At 47.7% G+C, this 20,832-nt stretch overlaps 1 protein-coding gene across 4 annotated transcripts in view; it reads left to right on the top strand.

Annotated features, from left to right (window-relative positions):
- LOC147665967 (homeobox protein meis3) overlaps positions 1-20,421 on the top strand; it is a 131,355-nt gene extending 110,934 nt beyond the window's left edge. The window contains exons 11-13 of one of the 4 annotated variants that reach the window (XM_086949370.1): positions 2,468-2,554; positions 3,453-3,542; positions 19,517-20,421. In XM_086949370.1, coding sequence (XP_086805496.1) covers positions 2,468-2,554; positions 3,453-3,511 — 146 coding nt within the window. In that variant the 3' untranslated portion in view covers positions 3,512-3,542; positions 19,517-20,421. Of the gene's footprint in view, positions 1-2,464; positions 2,555-3,452; positions 3,543-19,516 lie in introns of all 4 variants that reach the window. The other 3 variants (XM_086949369.1, XM_086949368.1, XM_086949367.1) reach the window with 3 other exon arrangements.
- The last annotated feature ends 411 nt before the right edge of the window (positions 20,422-20,832 follow it).

The following is a 20,832-nucleotide window of genomic DNA, read 5'->3' as shown; positions in this document are numbered from 1 at the left end:
AAATAGAAGGCTTTTGATGAGCTATGGGAGGGACGATCCTCTCATGAATCAACTAATATAATGGCTGCTGGGGGGAGTTATGAATGTGGGTGGTGACTTCTGCTGCCCCAGGCATTTTGGCGAATAACTATGTCCCCATCCGTGTATTGTCCTATTTTCGGGACAGCCTCAGGACAGCCACTTTCCATCCTTCTCTTTGGAAAATATTTTCTCGCACCATCTTCATCCCAACCCTTTTGCATGGTGCCGTCTTTTTGGTCAACCCCTCTTGCCCCTGAATCCTCCTTCTTTTTTTCCAAATCTTGTTTTGATTGCAGTGACACGTGTTGCGCTGTGCGCGGCAGTAAGGACGGTACATCCATGTTTGTTTTTTCCCAACAGAAAACACACTGCACACCCTGGTCTTCCTCTCCTGGCCCCAGCGGCCGACCAGGGAGACAGGCGAAAGCCATCACATCTGGCTCTCTGACAGATGTGGCGACAGCCAGGCCTAGAATTGCCTTCAGGCCTGTCAGCTGCCGAGAGTCTCCGGCACGGCGCCTGCCTGGGGAGAGCCTCACCACAATATCATTTATTTTAAACTGCACCTTCTCCTTTTCTCAAGCAAAACAAGAATATCAAAACAAGAAAAGCTGGGCACAGAGCAGGGTTTCCCAACGCTCGTTTTAGCGCAGGAAGCCAGGGACTCCCACAAGGCTGCGTTAGTGGAAACCGGAAGTGTTGCTGGCCTCTAAGCAGGACGTCTGCAGCAGCTGTGCTGACAGGAAGCCTTTGTGGAGCAGGAGGATGCCTCTCCGAAGCCTCCCTTTCCCCTTTTCCCCCTCATTACATAGGGAAACCCAAATTAAAACATCTACAACTACCGTTTTTCCACCCCTCCCCCAGAAAGATGACGGATACATTCAGCAGCAATTGCTAGAGTTTTTAGAATTAAGAGGAATTGGAACCGCACAATAATACACGTGATTTGTTCAGTCGAGTGACTGTGCTCCTGGCAGGAGGTGGAATTTGCCAAATGACTGACTTTTCGCCAGCAGTGAGTCAGCAGGGGATTGGAGGCAGGGATATGGATGAATTGGCACCAGTATACGGTACCGAGGTGAGGTGCAAATGTAAAGTCTTCTAAACAGAGAGAGAGGAAAAAATCGAGAAAATGCAAGACAGAAAAAAGGGGCAAAAGGGTTTTTTTCCAGAAAAAACAGATTACATGTAAACTGCAAATCAAGCAAAAATAAATTGAGCGAGGAACATGCACATGGAATGATTTAGCATGAAAACTGAGTCGTATTTTAAGAATATTATCCTGCCTGTAGGGAAGGTGCCTGCCTGTGCTCTTAGTGCTTGCTTGTGTTCTCAATGCCTGTTTGTAGTCTAGGGCAGGATAACGCTGCAATCAATCAGAGATTAGTAAAGTGAAAAAGGTTGCTTTATTAGGATAGGTCCGTCAGCTGAACTTTTCAATGTAACATATAGAAATTTAAAATCCCCTCCTCACTAATTGAAAAAATATAACCTTACCCTAACCATGTTTAAGGCCACCCTGAAATTCCCCCCTAACCAAGCACAAGCGCTACCCAAACCTTAATATAACACATTCATGCAAAACCTTCACCATTCTTCATAACCAGTCTCATGTCTTGCACCCCATCCATGGCGTTTGTCCTCATCCATTATTCTCCCCCTGATGCATCCCAGTACCATCTCCCCTCACCTCTGAGCTGAGAAAAATGCCCGCCTGGCAATACCTATACAGCATGTCCTAACTCAGCATTATAGAAATCCATACCACCATCCTGGAATACCTTACAAAGCAAGCACACAACATAATACTTAAAAGAAATCTTACACCACTCCCAGACGGGATACTGCAAAGACCTGTGGGAAGGGAGGGCGGGCCCAAAGAAGTCTCTTCTGATACCGACAGGACTTGCAAATCACCATAAAAAGGGCGACTCTCCAAAATCGTTCCCCCTTTGGCCCACTTAACTCCACCGAGCCTTGCCCAGCCAGTTTCCCACTGATCCTCCTCTGAATCACACCACGAACCTAAAGACCCCAAGGTGGGACACCTCTTTGGTCCCCAAACCTGGCTGCCCCAAATTGCATAACTGCACTCATTTCCTTCCTTTCTGTTCTTATTGCGTGCATCTCAGTACCTGATTGTGGTTACAACCCTCTTATGCTGCGTCTTCAGTGTTTTCCTGTGCTATCGTATTCTCAACAACGTCTCAATCCTCAACCCATAGCCTGTTTTCTCATCTCCTGCCTGTGCTTCGAATGCCAGTCTGGTTTCCCAGCACTATTGTCATCCAGCCTAACCCTCAGTTCTTAGCATATGGTGGCATATTGAGTTCCTGCTTACTTTAGAAATGCCTGCATGTAAGTTAACAGCTTTGTTTGTACTCAACTTTTGCTTTCATCCTCATTGTTTGCACGTGCTCTTAATGCTCACTTGTCTTTTAAGTAGGGCAGGGAGCACCTTACAGCCCGGAGGGCCAGCCGATGGGAGGATATGTCATGGATGGCCAGCAGCACATGGGGATCCGCCCGTCAGGTAAAATAGCCAGATTTTTTCTCATGCATGCTACTTATAATTGCGCCACACACCATATAAGCATGCAAAAGCGCACGACTCAACTGTAGTTCTGTGTGTAGAAGGATGAAGAACATGTGAAATGAGAATACTTGGGGGGAGGCGGTCATCTTTCAATGGCCACTAAAATACAGCATAGTATGTAAATCTTCTGGGAAGCGAAAATAAAAATTGCCCAACTTCTTCGCAGAACTTTCTCTCTCTTACTACCCATAGTCATTCATAAGTCTAAAAAAACATGAAAAATTCTGAATGCAGAGCATGCTGCTTTCTGTTCATCTTCTGGTCATTCTACCCATAGATGATACCCAAGATGTTGTAGTTTGTAGGTTTCAAGCCGTTCCCTGTTGGTACGTACTGGCTTACCCCTGGGGGAGGGGTTCTGAACCGGGCCATCCCGAATAGCAGTAAATTCATCTTTAGGCTGATTTCTGGGGCTCTGTCTCTTGAACACTCATTTCTACTTGGATTTCCAAGGGGAACTTGCATCTTATTGTACTGAAAATACTGAAACTAAAACAGGGTGAAAGCACAATAAAGTGTTGCACAATGGTGATGTCATCAATTCTTTCATGTACCTTAAACAGCAAAGTCATCTGCTGTGGGAGTGATGTATTGCACTTTAAAGAACTGGATTTAGGTGGAATAAATATTGCTCTTTTTGAAACTGGATCAGTGGTTTCTGAAGCCGGAGCCACTTGGCTTTCATATCTCTTGACGCTTCCTTTCAGTATCCTCTTGTTTGAGGTATACCGTGAGTTACAGGCGAGGCCAGTTCTTGGCGATCTGTGCATGGCAGGCAATGATAACGCGCTTTTGTTTCTGGAAGCCTGGTCTTAGTTGTGTATCTTCCTCCTAGGCGCCATGGGAGGATTGGGAATGGCAATGGCAATGGAGGGGCAGTGGCACTATTTGTAATGCCCCCACCTCGTCACTGACGCTGGGGGATGTAAGTACCTCCACAATATCTTCCTTTTATGGTTTTTTGGAAAGTAATGTTTGTGCTCATGCCAGCTCTTTCCATTCCATTCCTTTTCCCACTCCCTTTCTCATTGGCTCACGTCCGCCGGCACTTCGGTGCTGCCTGTCCATCTCCCCAAAGGAATTATAGATGTGAAGGTCAAAGCAGGCTTTGTGTGTTGTCACAAGGTCTTTGGGTTCTGCATGTATAGGAGATGTTGGGATTAAGAAGGCCTGGGACAGAGTTGAGTAATAATAATATATTGACTAAGTAGAGCATGTGGTGTTGGACCAGACAGAGCACTGGGCATGTATTGTCTGTCATTATGATATCATATGTTCAGTTGGGTCTACGTAAACAGTGGTAGGCCCGCTATCCAGCATGCCTTAGGAGAACCCCAAAAAATATGAGCTACTATTTTTATGGGCATCACTTGTTGCAAAAACTCAATTGCTGTGCATTCCCGAAGTGCAAGCAAAAGAGCTACAACACAAAAACAGTCAAATCCCTGGCTTATGAAAATTGACTGCAGTCGTAAAGTAATATCTTAAAGGCTGTGATTGAGGAGTCTTCTGTCCCCTTATCTAATAAAGGTAAACTAATTTGCTGTTTTTATTTTATCAAATAACTTCCCTGACCCCATGCAAAAGATTTGTGATCTTGAAAACGAATAAGCTCACTGGAACCTCCACTTTGGACCAATCCCCCATAACTGAAAAGTCTGAAATAGGTCTGATGGCTCTACCCATCCCAAAAACACAGAACATTTATTTTACTATTTCTGTGTGAGGATGCATATATTTCCAAAGCACCTTCCCATTTCTCTCTTCCAGAAGTAAAACATTTACAATGTCTAATATTTCACTGGTCTCTAGCAGTACACCGCCCATAAGCTGCTTTGAAAGTCAATGAGTTATAACTCCTTCTCGGTCTTTCCTTTTGCTAAAATGATTTTGCAACTAACACGAGGATCCAAACAAACTACCCACCTTTCCCTAAACCTGATGCCATTCTAGTTAATGGAAAATTAACTCTGTGGAGAAACGTCTGCAGCTGGATAGACTCTACTAATGCTCCAGAAAGACAACATCATTGATAACCTGCATCTTTTGTCCCCTCGTATGGGCCATAAGATGCAATAGCAAACAATCAACCTACCAGTTTGGCAATGTATTTGATCAATCAGAACACCAACACCTTGCACATACCTCTGCCTTTCTCGCTCATTAGGACTACACATCCTCTTGCTTCCCATAACGTTCCCACAGCAGTTTGTAAAATTGCTAAGAATGTGCAATTTCTTTACTAAAACAGATCTTTGCTACTCACCCCAAACCCCAGTCCCGCAAAGCACTCCTAGGCTTAATTCGGGCCTTTGCATGGGCATTCCACTAATTTTGAAAAGTCTGAAAACAATTTGGAAGTTCACTATTAACAATGGCAAAATTCTTATGAAAAGTAGTTCATTGGTGAAGAAAAATAAAAAGCATCACTGATCAATCAAACTAAAATCTACCCTTACCAACTCCCACAAACACACACGTTCATACACACCTGGTTCAATTCACAAACCGAATACCCCACTCTTAGAGACCTTGTTCAAGGTGTTCTAAAACTTCACCCAATGTGAATGTCTAAATTTCTCAATTGATTCCTATTCTGAAGTCTACAGTAGAATATCTCAGTTCCTTCTGTCCAAGAGAAACCTGATCAGATCGGCTTTCTAGCTATGGTGGTCTCTTGCCGCCATCATTTGCCCGTCCCGTCAATATCAACATCGAATGAAACACTGACTTCCAATTAGAATCATTAAACATGGATGAGATTTGCAGTATTCTGAACGCCTTAAAACCAGGCACAACATTCACTTTACTCATTACACCAAACATCCACCCGGACTAATATGCCAAATATTACATATATTGCCTTGAAAATTGCAATCAACGTTCCTGATAAAAGCCTCAATGTATATGAAACGTACAGAGCCAATCAAATGTCCCAATGTTAAAGTCTTTAAAAGGCAGTTGATGAACTACTGAAACTCTTTCATCCACCTCATTCACTGTCCCAGAGGAAATATATATTTATACTAAACTATTTCTGAGAGGAACAAACTCTTCAAACTAAAGAAAAAAATTAAATCAGAACCTCACCACCAGTAGAAGGCAACCTTGTTTCTCAAGGAAAAATTGGCTACAAACGATGGCATCATGTTTAGTAAAAACCTTTCTCCATGTAATCAAATTGACAGCACTCACAAGATGTGAAACTTTCAGCACAGAACCATCAGGAAAATATTAGCTTTCTTCTCACCCACCGCTGGGCACTCTTAGCATCCTAATAATTACTGCTACTCTACTGCAACACTCCCCATACAGTAACTTGCACATCACATCCATTTACTGCTTGCAAAGTTGCTAAAATTGTGGGACCACCATTCGAGTTCTCAAAGTACCCGTCAACTCTCAACCTGTGCATATGTTGCCTGAAGACTCTATACATCACATGTATTTGGAAATAAGCCTTTGTAGTTTAAAGCTAAAATAAAATTCAGTATTCCCAACTATGACCAGCTTTCAGCCTTCTCGCTTTGACAGACATGCCTAAAGTAGGCCTTCCACCGAAAGGCAGAAGGGGATGCCTTGTACCTGTTCCATGCACTGAGTTACATTGTCATCTTTTCTGAGACTCTGTTGCAATCAGCTACCTCCTGAGGAGTATTGTCGTTCCTTCCTGAAAACTCCTTGTTTTTATTTCCTGGCCAATGTTAAGGAGTGCTGAACAAGGTCCTTATTATGTGTACGCTTTCGATGCAGTTGAAAACCAACCTCTTGTAAATGACTATTTGCGTCTATTTTGCTGGCCAAAAACATCAACAGTAATTAATGAACCTCATTCTCCATACATAAGTTGAAACATCTACAAACAGTGCTTTAAATGGAAATATTGAAGTCCAGATACTCACTACTTAGAGTACCTGTTTGCTCCTGAGAAGTGTCTGTACTCTCCCATTAAATGTATTGCACTCAGTTGCGGCTGCTATGGGGCAGCAGTGTGGAGGGAGAGATAAAAGAGAAAAAAAAGACGCGAAAAAAAAAGAAAATGTAAACTTACCTTCCCGGCAGCCGCATCTCCTCCATCCTTCTTGCCACGACGCAGAAACAGGAAGATCCTAGGATTTCAGACTTCACTAGCCAATCACGACACTGCTGCTAGCATGCTCAGATGGGGACTGGGGGCCTGTGCATGTTGTCCACTAGCGCTATGTATTACAGCCGGTGGAGAACATGCTAAGTGAGCATGACTGTGTGGCTGTCCCGAGACAGCTGGCCAAACCATCATGCGCATTTGGAGAGTGCCTACCCCTCCTCCCCTGCTCTGTTGGCAGCCCCGCCCGTACAGAGCCGCTAGGGAAAAATAAAATGATAGTAACGTGGCATTATTATCATTTTATTTTTCTCGTGAGGCGACGATCCTCTGCCTTAGTGGAGGAGCTGCCCCTGATTTCACTGGTGCTGAGAAGTGCTGGTGCTCTTCCATCCACATGAAAGAAGTGCAGGTACTCAGTACCGGACAGTACCTGCCTATTGACAGCACTGTCGACAAACAACCCTGAGGAACGAGTGCACACGTGCATCCTGTGGAACAGAGTCACCCCCCAGAAAATGTCTGCCGCAGCGTGGTCACGCTCTGCTACTAAGCAGTGCTATGTCTCAGGCGCTGCAACCCGCACACGTTCATAGCTATCAATTGTGCAGCAGGTGCATTGGCACCGATGTCTGTGGATGTAAACAAGCCATTATCCTAAAATTATGGCTGTATTTTACTGTCCATCCAGGGAAACGGGGCCCATTTTCCCCAGTTGCGCAAGGGCCCTTGGCACCCTCGCCGTGACGCTGATCACGCAGGGATTTGCTGTCCCCTACAAAGGTAAGATGGGGGTGGGAACGGTCCAAGGGAGCGCCTCCACCCCCAAACGGCCTGGTCTCTAATCTCCGGATGGAAGCGGGCTTGGCTGGCGGATGGGAGGGGGGAGGCGGATGCTGTGCTGCCTAGCTACATGCGGCCAGCCGGGCTCTGGGCTCAGCGGAGTCCCCGGAGCTGTGGCTAAGCAGCGTGAATAGAAGTAAATTAGGGAATCAATGGAAAAGAGCGTTGAACATTAGCCACAGATGAGGGGTCTGGAGCCCCCAGGAAGGGCTAATTGATAGAAGCTCGGTTAAATACGCAGTCACTGCCAGCACATCTAATCAAAGTGACTGCATAGGTATGCAGATTTCTCCACTGCCAGGCTGCTATTTAGTATGGGTCAGCAAGCCTCCGCTAGGCCAGGCCCCGACTACAAAGAAGCGGTTTAAAGCTTTCTTTCCCTCTCTAACCCCGTGCTCCCTCGTTCCTGTCCCCCTCTTTCGCCGCCAGAGTCCTTTTTTAAGAGACACACATCCTAGCTGGATGGGCAGCGAGGAGGGAGGGAAGAACCACCCATGCCAAGGTTTGGAGTTCATCCTGTTCCTGATTGGCTGCTGTGCGTAGGCAGGCTTCTGGTACCTTCCAGGAAGGCCACCCAAAATCTCCTAGGATTTTGTGAGTTAGATGGGGCTCATTTTACTCTAAATAAAATGGTATTCAGTTATAACAGCTGGCAGGCTCAGGAGGGTTTTACATGGTTAACACAGAGGCGTAACCATGTATTTATATCTCTCGAGGTTGCAATGAATGGCTTCCCCCTCCTGTAAACTTTTTTTGCGCCAGCCTCTTAACTTTTTTAACCCCAGACTCCTTTGAGCCCCCTCATCCTGCTGGATAAGGTTTCCAGCGAAAGTCAAATGTTTTCCTCCCATTACCTTATTACATGGCTTTTCCCGCCAAAATACCTCTGACACGTTTCTCACAGACCCTGCTCTCACCATACTTGGCATTGCAGTGAGCAGAACTCAGTGTTGTACTCTGTGCACTGACTTTGTTTCCTCTCACCTCTGCATAGCATTAACAAAAGCCTAACTGGAAAGAGGGTAACTAGAAATGTAATGGTGGGGTTCTCGCATCTCACCCTGAAAGATGTGTCTATCGTGTACTTAGTATATAACCTGAGGTTGGCTGGTATCTCCCTAATACCATCTCTGTGTCTCTTCCACCTACCTTTGTCGGGTGCTGCTGCAACGTGAGGTTATTTTGCCCGGTCAGCGTGGATATCGCGAGGAATGACGACTAAGGGTGCACGCCCTTTCCCTCAGCTGTCAAGGCAGGGAAGGGCAAAGTTGTGACTAGGTGTTGAATGGGCAGGATTCTTATCCCATGTGGTGCCCAAGAGCACAATGCAGTGGATGGGGCAGTTATAGGGGTTCTAGACTAACTACCAGCAAATGGCCGGCCTGCCCCTAGCACCAGAGATTCATGTGTTGGGGAGGTGCAGAGGGGAGGCTCCAGAAAAAACAATAACACGAAGCTAAGGACATTTCGGAGAGAGTGGGGAATTATTAGCAAGTGGGGTTAGAGAGAAGGGAACGCTAAAAGGGGGTGTGGAAAGCAAAAACAAAAAAGACAATGAAGGAGTTTTGCAAAGAGCGAGACTCAGAAAAAGGAAAAAGAAAAAGTGAGATAGGGCAAGTTTGTGTAAGTGTGAGGAGGAAGGCGCTGAAATGTAAGAGTGAATTGGGGTACAGAGAGGAGTGATAGAGCAAAGGGAAAGGATGAGAAGACCGAGGAGGGATCAGAGAAAGCATAGGAGATAGAAAGCCCCAGGGAGTTTTAATAAACCCCATCAAAAAGTGAAAAGCCGTCCATATTGGGGGCCGCAAAGCTCCATTTTCAAATTGCCGCTTTGAGGCGTGTGCCTTTAATTTCTTTCTTTTTCCTACCCCTGCGTTTGGAAAATCACAGTTTCCACAACATTAGCAGCTCGCCAGACGTACAGCATATGAAAAAGCAATGTGTGCCAGAGCGGCACTTGTAGGTTGTGTGGGCATACAGAATCTGTTGTGGGCATTGCCAAGATTTCATAAGCAAGTGTGGTGAAAAAAAACCTTGTCGCACATACAGCGCAGCTAATTCATAATAAGCTATTTTTATATAGTGCTTTGTACCACTCCAGTGTCGTTATAAGCACTGTCTATAACTCCTTTTGACAGTGCTTAATTTACTGCTTTAGGAATGATTGCAGTGTGAGCTAGGTTTCTTAGAGTTTGTTTTTGCAACGTATAGAGATCACAGTATATGTCAACAGGTAACATCAACTCACTGAGCTATCTTGCGATCAAACGTGCATTGAACAAAACACTCTGCAAAGAAGGGAATAAACCGCTCTATTGAAATAAAATCGAATTGCCCGATTGTTTCTTTAGGCAGGGCTTTAAGTGGGCTGGGTCTCACTGGGTCTGAGCACCGGCAGTTTTTTTAAGGAGGCCTCGAAACGGGTCTCTATCGGGCTGTTTTGTGCCCTGGCACAGGCGGCACGTTTTTTTCAAGCGTTATAGGGGAAGGGAAATCCTTTAAAGAGTAATTTCTCTCGATTTCCCTTCTCTTTGTGAATCTCAGGAGCAGCAACATTGTCGTGGTGTCACCAGAGCTTAAATGGAAGCTTTTTGAATACTAATACAAGCCATAGTTGCTGCTCATTTATCTTATGCAACTAACAACCATTGACTTGTTGTAGGTATACTGTGACTTGTTGTATCATATCTGGATGCAATGACAGAAACCACAAAATACCAGTCGGGCGGCACACTAGGCTAAGCACAGATTTTTAGTTATGTGTTTTTAAGCCACGCCCTTAATTACATTGGCCACGCCTCCTTGAGGGACCCCCCAGTTTTTTCATCCCACTTAAGCCCTGTCTTTAGGCATGTTGATATGGACCGTAATTAATCTTTTTTTTCTCCTAACCTGGGACAAAGCTGCCTCTCCATGGAGGCCCCTCCACTCCTCTGGCCAGTGTGGCCACTGTTTCCTGAAGAGTTATAGTCAGGGAGGGCCAGATGCGTTGCTTGAAGCTCCTTTATGGTCAGCTGGTTGATGTCTCGATGTAAATGATCTTGCCAATAAACTCCCTTGATGTTGAGGCCCCGTGGAAGGTTTTTGCACAGAGAGAGAGTCAAGGATGTCCCCCTTGATCGTGGTTTAAATTGAGTACTTGCACTTTTTAGGTCGAGCCTTTACCATTCCGCAGGAATGGGAAATGGGGAGAATTCAAGTCGGCTATTTTCTCGTCAAACCAAAGGGCTTTCAGCCCGCGGTTTTCATGCAGTGCCCGTCAACATGCACGCGCATCGCATGCAAGCCCAGCCCAGTCCTCCCCTCATTCACGCCCACCCACCAGGCTCTCCCGCCCCCATCAGGCTTCTCTCCCAATCCGCATGCAAGCCCAGCCCAGTCCTCCCCTCATTCACGCCCACCCACCAGGCTCTCCCGCACCCATCAGGCTTCTCTCCCAATCCGCATGCAAGCCCAGCCCAGTCCTCCCCTCATTCACGCCCACCCACCAGGCTCTCCCGCCCCCATCAGGCTTCTCTCCCAATCCGCCTGCCTCCCCTCGCGCATTCACGCCTCCCACCAGGCTTTCCCGCCCCCATCCGGCGTTTCATTTTTTTGTTTCTGGTGCACGGCGCGTTTCTCCTGTCCGAGTGCTCGTTTTGGCTTCCCAGGTCCCAGTTTATTGATCGCCTGTTTTTCCGTTTATCCTGCCCCCTTATCAGTTATTGTGCAGTGCAGCGTCCTGGGAGCTTGTTTGTATGATCCCCGCTGCGTGGTATGTGCCGTCCGGGACTCCTCTGGCCGAGTCTGTAATGTGAGCTTCCAGGGGTGATTTTGCCAGGGCCTCCTTCCGGTCTGTTAAGCCCTCTTCACCTGCACTTCCGCCCAGCCCGCTGTGTACTGGAAGCCGCTGCTCACTGTCGCGATGCAGGCCGCTGATCTCTTCCAATCACGCTATGCGTTCCCGTCGTCGGTTCGTTCCTGGATATCTGGTGCATCAAGCAGGCATGCATTCCTGAATCAACACTGCATGACCCAGTTTGTGGTAATTAGGTCACGGCAGGCTACCCGTGACCTAACCCACGCCCATCCTTTCCCACGTCGGACATTCTACAGTGCGTGATGTCTGTCGAAACGTGCAGCTCCGCGTGTAAACCGCTCCAGAAGGTTCTAGGGCCTCAGTGAAGGTTAGTGCCAGTAAGTCTCTTACCTTGCTTTAAACTAGGCGATACCCTAGGGTGACGATACCTGGAGGGAAAGCTACGTGTGCAGAGTGCTATGTAAATGAGCTTCTGGGTGACTGGGCTCCTTCACAGCACCATGCAGATACACACAATGGACCACACACTGCGATTGACGTGCGGTTTTGCAATTTAAAGTGCGGCACAAGTTTGAGGTTCACAAGCAATATAAAGGATTACTGACGTGACATAAAGTACAACTTCAATAATTTACTGCATGCAACCCAGTTTTTTACAACAATATTTGTAATGTCTTCGGTTGTCTGGTGACGTCCACATACAAGATTGAGAGTTAAAGATTTGAATCATTTGTGGGTTGTAGAACACGACGCCAACGTGCACAGCAACTTGTTTTAACAAAGTGAACTTTTGTGCCCGTTTCTGTCACTTAAATTCCTTGTGCCATCCCCACCACCACTACCACCCACCCATCGCTGCCTGTTAATTTTAGTGGGTCGGCGCCATTGCCGCTGTTTCCCGTTTATTTTGAAAATGCATTCCATTGGCAGTAGGATCGGCACTTGCAATTTTGCTTTTCGTTTTGGAAGGACCCTTACTAAATATATGCAGCAGTTGCTGCCCTGAAGCAGCAGTGGTTTCATTTTTATTTTCGGTTTTGTCAGAGCAGTAATCTATTTATGAGTGCCTCAGTTCATTGTGTTTTGTGGCTCACCCTCAACCCCCCACTCACCCTCACTCACCCTCAACCCCTCACCCTCACTCACCCTCAACCCCTCCCCCTCACCCTCACTCACCCTCACTCACTCACCCTCACTCACCCTCACTCACCCTCAACCCCTCACTCACCCTCACTCACCCTCACTCACCCTCACTCACCCTCACTCACCCTCACTCATCCTCACTCATCCTCACTCACCCTCAACCCCTCACCCTCACCCACCCTCAACCCCTCACCCTAACTCACACTCACTCCTCACTCACCCTCACTCATCCTCACTCACCCTCAACGCCTCACCCTCACCCACCCTCAACACCTCACCCAAACTCACACTCACCCTCACTCACCCTCACGCTCACTCACTCTCACTCACCCTCAACCCCTCAATCACCCTCAACACCTCACTCACCCTCAACACCTCACTCACCCTCAACACCTCACTCACCCTCAACTCCACAGTCACCCTCACACGCACTCACCCTCAACTCCTCACCCTCACACTCACACACTCACACCCCCTCACTCACACTCACACACACTCAATGACAATAACTCACACTCAGACTCACACACCCTCACGCTCACCCCCCCTCACCATCACCCCCCATCACCCTCACACCCCCTCACTCACACTCACTCACACTCAATGACAATACCTCACACTCACCCTCACTCACCCTCAACGCCTCCACCTCAACTCCTCACCCGCACTCACCCTCAACACCTCACTCACCCTCAACACCTCACTCACCCTCAACACCTCACTCACCCTCAACACCTCACTCACCCTCAACTCCACAGTCACCCTCACACGCACTCACCCTCAACTCCTCACCCTCACACTCACACACTCACACCCCCTCACTCACACTCACACACACTCAATGACAATAACTCACACTCAGACTCACACACCCTCACGCTCACACACCCTCACCATCACCCCCCATCACCCTCACACCCCCTCACTTACACTCACTCACACTCAATGACAATACCTCACACTCACCCTCACTCACCCTCAACGCCTCCACCTCAACTCCTCACCCGCACTCACCCTCAACACCTCAATCACCCTCAACACCTCACCCTCAACACCTCACCATCACTCACCCTCAACACCTCACTCACCCTCAACTCCTCACTCACCCTCAACACCTCACTCACCCTCACTCTCACTCATCCTTACTCACCCTCAACACCTCACCCTCATCTACGCAACGCCACTCATCTACTAAAAGACACTCAACTACGCAACGCCACTCAACTACGCAATGCCACTCAACTATGCAACGCCACTCAACTACGCAACGACACTCAACTACGCAACGACACTCACACATGCAACGCCACTCACACATGCAACACCACTCACACATGCAACGCCACTAAACAACGCAACACCACTCAACTACGCAACGACACTCAACTACGCAACGACACTCACACATGCAACGCCACTCACACATGCAACACCACTCACACATGCAACGCCACTAAACAACGCAACACCACTCAACTACGCAACGCCACTCAACTACGCACACATGCAACGCCACTGCCACATGCAACGCCACTCACACATGCAACGCCACTCACACTGCCAACGCCACTCACACAGGCAACGCCACTCACACAGGCAACACAAATCACACAGCCAACGCCTCACACACAGGCAACACCTCTCACACACGCAACGCCACTCACACACGCAATGCCACTCACACACGCAACGCCACTCACACACGCAACGCCACTCACACACGCAACGCCACACACGCAACGCCACTCACACACGCAACGCCACTCACACACACAACGCCACTCACACACGAACAACACTCACGTTGCCAATAGATCGCGCAGTACGACAGGTGGAACTATTACAATGGCAAATAACAATGCCTTTCACTGTTGTTATCATTTAGAATACATAAAGGGCTTTGTCATTTACACAACCAATAGCTCAAACTTTCCTACTGCGAGACCTATTGGCAACGCCAGTGCTTGTTTTAAATTTTGAGCGCCAAGAGTGCCTGCACTTCTCAAGAGAGATGTAACACTTTTAATTGGAGGGTACCGGCACTTCTCAGAAACAAGCAGGTACCCTGGTACAGGGTACCTGCACTTATATTTTTCCATTTCAAGCACTGCTGTGCTGCCAAGGGGTCCTTTTCCAGCAGCAGCTTGACCTCCACGTCGAGCCTGAGGGAAGCCTTAGCTGTTTGCATGGCCAGTCTAGTGTCCCCTGCTGGCGGCACTCTTAGCAGCTGACTATTTGTCACATGCCCAAGAACTGCACCAAAAGTGGTATTCTTGCAGCATTCAATCTCTCCTAGATTCACATGCTTTGCACAATTCTGCCGTCTTGTGGCTGCATCAAAATTGGTATTCATCTACTTCTTTCCTCCTTTGTGGCTGAGCACAAAACACAAAGACAGCATTTATTCCTCCCACAGAATTGTTCCTTGAACGTTAACCTTAAAACAAAGGTTTTAGGAACTTGCAGCACCCGAGGATTTTCCCAGGTCTTTTATGTGAAATGTCCCTGAGCAAGAATGGGTTTATTATAAAACACATCTGCTGGCAGAGCTTGTGATCCCGAACAAAGTTGTACCACCCTACTGAACTTGAATTACTCAGACAATGGGATCCCCTTTTAGGCTGACCATACGATAGGTAAATCAAAAATATGTTCACGTAAACCCTAACTAAAGCTTGTTGTGGTAGAGCAGAGTCACTTTTTTGTTAGTTTGAGCAGACTTCGCCTCAGCCCTGCTGTTCTTGCAAAAATCCTCATCAATCAGGGCTGCCCCCAATTTGCCTAGAAGCCAGTCTCCCCACGGAATAGCTGCTACATGCACCCAGACCTCAGCAGGTGAGCTGACTGGATTATGAAGACCCCACAAGCCCCTTTAAGGTGCTTCAACGTTAGAGTGTACAGAGTGATGTGTAAAGTGATGTACAACACCAACCCAACATCAGATTTACTTTGAACTCTAAACTCAAGCTAGGAGGCCACATATCAGTTTAGGTACATAAGACTGTAGAGGGCCAATAACTATTGATATTGATTGACTACCTGATCCATAATGCTGCGGATGCACCTTTAGACAGAGAGGGCATAGGCAGTCTTTTACTCTAGTGCATTCAGTTCACTTACCCCTCGATAACTCTCCTTCAAGCTCCAATTCCAGATCTGGCATCCTTCTGAAGAGTCAAAGAGAACCCTTCTCTTGGAAAGCCAGGGTCAATCCAGTGGTGTCACTGGGGTTGGTGTCACCCGGTGCGGGTAACTCATGGTGTCACCCCCTCACGACTTACCGCATGGACTACCTCTGTCGGAAATGTACGGTGCTAGGTACTGTCTTACTCCCTCTAGCTCCCTCTTTCTGTATAGCTCCCTCTCTCTGTCTTACTCCCTCTAGCTCCCTCTCTCTCTGTCTTACTCCCTCTAGCTCCCTCCCTCTCTGCCTTACGCCCTCTAGCTCCCTCTCTCTCTGTCTTACTCCCTCTAGCTCCCTCTCTCTGTCTTGCTCCCTCTAGCTCCCTCTCTCCCTCTCTTACTCCTTCTAGCTCCCTCTCTCTCTGTCTTACTCCCTCTTGCTCCCTCTCTCTCTGTCTTACTCCCTCTAGCTCCCTCTCTCTGTCTTACTCTCTCTAGCTCCCACTCTCTCTCTTACTCCCTCTAGCTCCCGCTCTCTCTCTTACTCCCTCTAGCTCCCTCTGTCTCCCTCTTTCTCTGTCTTACTCCCTCTAGCTCCCTCTCTCTCTGTCTGACTCCCTCTAGCGCCCTCTCTCTCTGTCTTGCTCCCTCTACCTCCATCTCTCTTATTCCCTCTAGCTCCCTCTCTCTCTGTCTTGCTCCCTCTCTTTCTTGCTCCCTCTAGCTCCCTCTCTCTCTATCATACTCCCTCTAGCTCCCTCTCTCTGTCTAGCTCCCTCTCTCTCTCTCTCTCTGTCTTACTTCCTCTAGTTACCTCTGTCTCCCTCTCTCTGTCTTACTCCCTCTAGCTCCCTCTCTCTCTGTCTTTCTCACTCTAGCTCCCTCTCTCTCTGTCTTTCTCACTCTAACTCTCTCTCTCTCTGTCTTCTTACCCCCTCTAGCTCCCTCTCTCTCGCACATTAAACCCACTCTCTGCCGCTTTCATGTGGTTTCTCTTTTAAAGCTTTTCAAGATGCAAAAAGAAATCTGTGTACAAGGCACCAGCGAGTTTGTAGACGTGAGAATGTTACGATATGTAACAGCTAAAGTAAAAGCTAATTTCCAAGCGGTTAATATCCCCCCCCCTCTTTAGCACTGTGTCTTTTTCCATATAAATGGCGGGGGCCCCTCATTACTACACTTTTCAAACTTTATCTAATGAGAACATTTTAATTCGAATAGGTGAGAAAATATCTCGGTTCGCTTTTGTTTTTAAAGCGGATCGAGTCTCTCCGAGGCCTTCGGGTGCGGTGCAGGGGGTGCCATGTACAGAGGCCTGCTGGGGGGGCGGGGGGCTCAACCAGATGGTGTCACCCCCATGTGAGGGTGTCACCCGGTGCGGTCCGCACCCCCCGCACCCTCCTAGTGACGCCACTGGGTGAATCTACTCCCGGGGAGCCCACTTGAATCTCTTCTCCTAGAGAAAAGACAAATCCAGAAAGCCAAGATGAATTCCTCCTCCCAGAAAGTAGTGGTGGATCCCTTAGGCCAGAGAGCCCATGTGAACTTATATTCTTGGAGAGACAAGGTGAGCATGGTGAATCCCTGCCAACGTAACTTCCTCCTCCCAGAGTGCTATGGTGAATCCCTTCTCCCAGAGTGACCAGGGGAACCCTATTCTGGAGAGTCATGATGAACCCTTCCCATGGAGAGCCAGGTGAATGTCTCTTCCCAGAGAGCCAAGGTGCATCTCTTCTACCAGAGAGCCAAAGTGTGCTCCCAGAGAGCCACGTTGAATCCCTTCTCCCTTTGTACTATGGGGAATCCCTTCTACCAGAGTGGCCCTGCGAGTTTAGTCTCTGGTGGAACCAGGGTTAACCCTTCTCCCAGAGCCAAGGTGTGTCTCTTCTCCCAGAGTGCTACAGTGACTCCCTTCTACCAGAGCGGCCAGGCGAAGTTCGTCTCTGGTGGAACCAGGGTTAACCCTTCTCTCAGAGCCAAGGTGTATCTCTTCTCCCAGAGTGCTACAGTGAATTCCTTCTGCCAGAGAGTCTAGATGAATATTGTCTCGTGTGAAACCAGTCTAAAGTCTTCTCTCAGAGAGCTACGGTGAACCTCTTTTCCCAGAAAGCCACAGTGAATTATTTCTGCTCAAATGCTATGGTGAATTCTTTCTGACAGAGACCCAGTGTAAATCCCTTCTGCCAGAATGCTATGGTGAATCCTTTTTGCAAGAGTCTCAGGGTGAATCCCTTCTGCCAGAATGCTATGGTGAATCCTTTCTGACAGAGACTCAAGGTGAATTCCTTCTGCTAGAATGCTATGGTGAATACTTTCTGCAAGAGACTTAGGGTGAATCCCTTCTGCCAGAACGCTAAGGTGAATCCTTTCTGACAGACACCACGGTGAATCCCTTCTGCCAGAATGCTAAGGTGAATCCTTTCTGACAGACACCAGGGTGAATCCCTTCTGCCAAAATGCTATGGTGAACCCTTTCTGACAGAGACTCAAGGTGAATTCCTTCTGCTAGAATGCTATGGTGAATCCTTTCTGCCAGAGACTTAGGGTGAATCCCTTCTGCCAGAACGCTAAGGTGAATCCTTTCTGACAGACACCAGGGTGAATCCCTTCTGCCAGAATGCTAAGGTGAATCCAGGGTGAATCCCTTCTGCCAGAATGCTAAGGTGAATCCTTTCTGACAGACACCAGTGTGAATCCCTTCTGCCAGAATGCTAAGGTAAATTCTTTCTGCAAGAGTCTCAGGGTGAATCCCTTGTGCCAGAGTTTCAGAGTGAACCCTTCTTCTGGTAAACCCGGTAAATGCCTTCTCCCAGAGAGCTGAGGTGAATCTCTTCTCCATTTGTAGAGACAACGAGCTGCAATGAACAAACTAACATCAGTAGCAACTGCTCTCCTTAACGGGTGGTAGGGCGGGTGGTGGTGGAGGGGGTTTAAATAACAGAAAAACAAGAAAAGCACTTACCTGCCACTGCCATCACGGGGTTCTTCTACTCCAGCCGGACTCCAATTCCCCTGGGGCTGCTGCACACTGCAAGACTTCCTAGACACCAATCATGGCGCTGCACTGATACTGGTAATACAGCATGAGAGCAGTGCCGTGATTGGCCTGAGCAGGCTTGTTTAATGCTGGCTCAGGTCCTAGGATCCTCTGCCTGTGCTCCACCATGGGGTACAACACAGCTCGGGTGGAGAGAGATCAAGGTGCGCATGATAGTTTGGCCGGCCTTAGATAAGCGCACTTCATGCGCTCTTTCAGTGTGCAGTACTCCTCCCCCTGCTCTTATCATGGCCCTGCCCAGACTTGGCTTGCTGGCTCAAGTGCGGAAAGTAAAATAAAATGTTAATAAAATGGTTTTATTATCGTTTTATTTTACCACCTCCCTCAGCTGGCTCTCAGCAAGGGGGGGGCGACACTTGTCCCCCATGGCGGTGAAGCCGCCACTGTCAAACTTGCAACCAACCCAAAGACACCCAATGTGCCTGTTGTATCTGAGCACAGTAGTTCTCTCCCAGTAACCACTTTGGGTTCCAGATTTAACATTTTGAGTGATTTTGGGGTGTGTGTTGTAACATCTAGTCCTGGGGAGAGCTGTCAACAGAGATCTGGTTTGGCCACAAAACCGCACCATGGTATCAAGTCACTCGTGTCATGCCCAGCCCCCTGTCAGAGCTTTATAAAGACAAGATGTTGCCTCTGTTTTTATTATGTTCATTGCCTTGACAGTTAAAAATAAAGACACAAATATCAGCTGGCTCCGAAAGCGCATGAAAGTCCTGGCGGAGGCCGTGTTTGTGCTGGCAGCGCCGAGGAAGTTGTACACATTTTTCAGTATTATTAGCGCGAGGGTGCGATGAATCAAACGCTCACAGTGTTTTTTTTTCTCTCTCTCCCTCTCGTCTGCTGCAGGCTTCCAAGGCATGGCGGGTATGCCTGGGGATTACCCCGGAGGGCCGATGGCCATGGGATTCACGCAAGCTGGGTACACCCCTCCACAGATGACCCCCCATCCCGCCGGACTGCGGCACGGACCTGCACTGCACTCCTACCTCCCGGGCCACCCCCACCACACGGCAGTCATGATGCCCAACGGGCCCTCGCCCCACCACATGATGTCGGCCCAGAGTCCCGGGGAGCCCATTGTGAACGGACAAGCCATGGACATACACGCGCACTGAGGGGGTCCCCCCCGCTCCTCTGTACTGCCCCTTTCCTCTCCCGCCCCTCACCTCGCCTTTTTGCCCAAACTCACTCCCCTCACCCTTCTTGTCACCTCACGAGCACTGTGTCCCTAAACAGACAAGACGGGGGTCGATCACCACACTGGGAGAGAAAAGGAAATCAAACGGACATTTTTGGAAGCTGTTTCCGGCTCTCTGGGTCATCTGGATGAAAGGGGAGAAAGCAGGTCTCTTCGGAAAATGGGAACTTTGGCACATTAAAAAAAAGACTTGAATTTTAAACCCAGATTCGGCCGGAGACGAGGTTTTCTGATTGTATTTAAGAAAAAAAAGAAGGCATTTTCTGTTTTCTTCTGTCTGTGATTGAATGGACCAAGTAAAAGACACCTGAATCAGAGGAGCGCTGAAATCTTTTCTGGGACTTTATGAACAGAGATACACTCAAGTTCTCTTTTCTACTTCGTTGCTCAGAACGCGGGACTAAGTTAACTTGTACATTTTTGGGGTTCGGGGTGGGTGAGGGTTGTTGTTTGTCTTGTTTTATCTGTTTTTTATGATAAAAAATTCAAAAACCTGTATTGTGTACGTAGAAATATATATATTTATTTCACATAAAAAATGACACAGCCATAACTAATTAACTTATGTGTTTTTTCAAAGGATGAGTGCTTTTCATTCACATCTTCTTCAGTCCTCATCGGTGTAGTTACATCTATGTTTCTTTAGTACATCTTCTGTGTAATTGGGCAATTTCTACAGTGGACTAGATCATCAAGCAATACAATTGCATGTAGAACTCTAGATCAATATATACTAGCGCTTCTTGTGTCACTAGGATATTTATTCATCTTCTTATATCCTCATGGTATTATGCAATAGCCACTTAAACAAAAAGAGAGTAAGGGAAGCTTATTCACACAAGGGTGTGAATGGAGAGTACTCCTGGTCCCCTGGACTAGTATTAGTAAACAAGAAAGGAGTACCACCTCAAGGGATTACTCGAAAGGTGATCTGAATGAGGACAGATGATGAAGCTGGACAAAT

Source organism: Lissotriton vulgaris, unplaced genomic scaffold (genome assembly GCF_964263255.1).
Source record: "Lissotriton vulgaris unplaced genomic scaffold, aLisVul1.2 SCAFFOLD_236, whole genome shotgun sequence".
NCBI classification, from domain to species: domain Eukaryota; kingdom Metazoa; phylum Chordata; class Amphibia; order Caudata; family Salamandridae; genus Lissotriton; species Lissotriton vulgaris.
The sequence above is the reverse complement of the archived record's forward strand: the minus strand, read 5'-3'. Positions and strand labels throughout refer to the sequence as shown.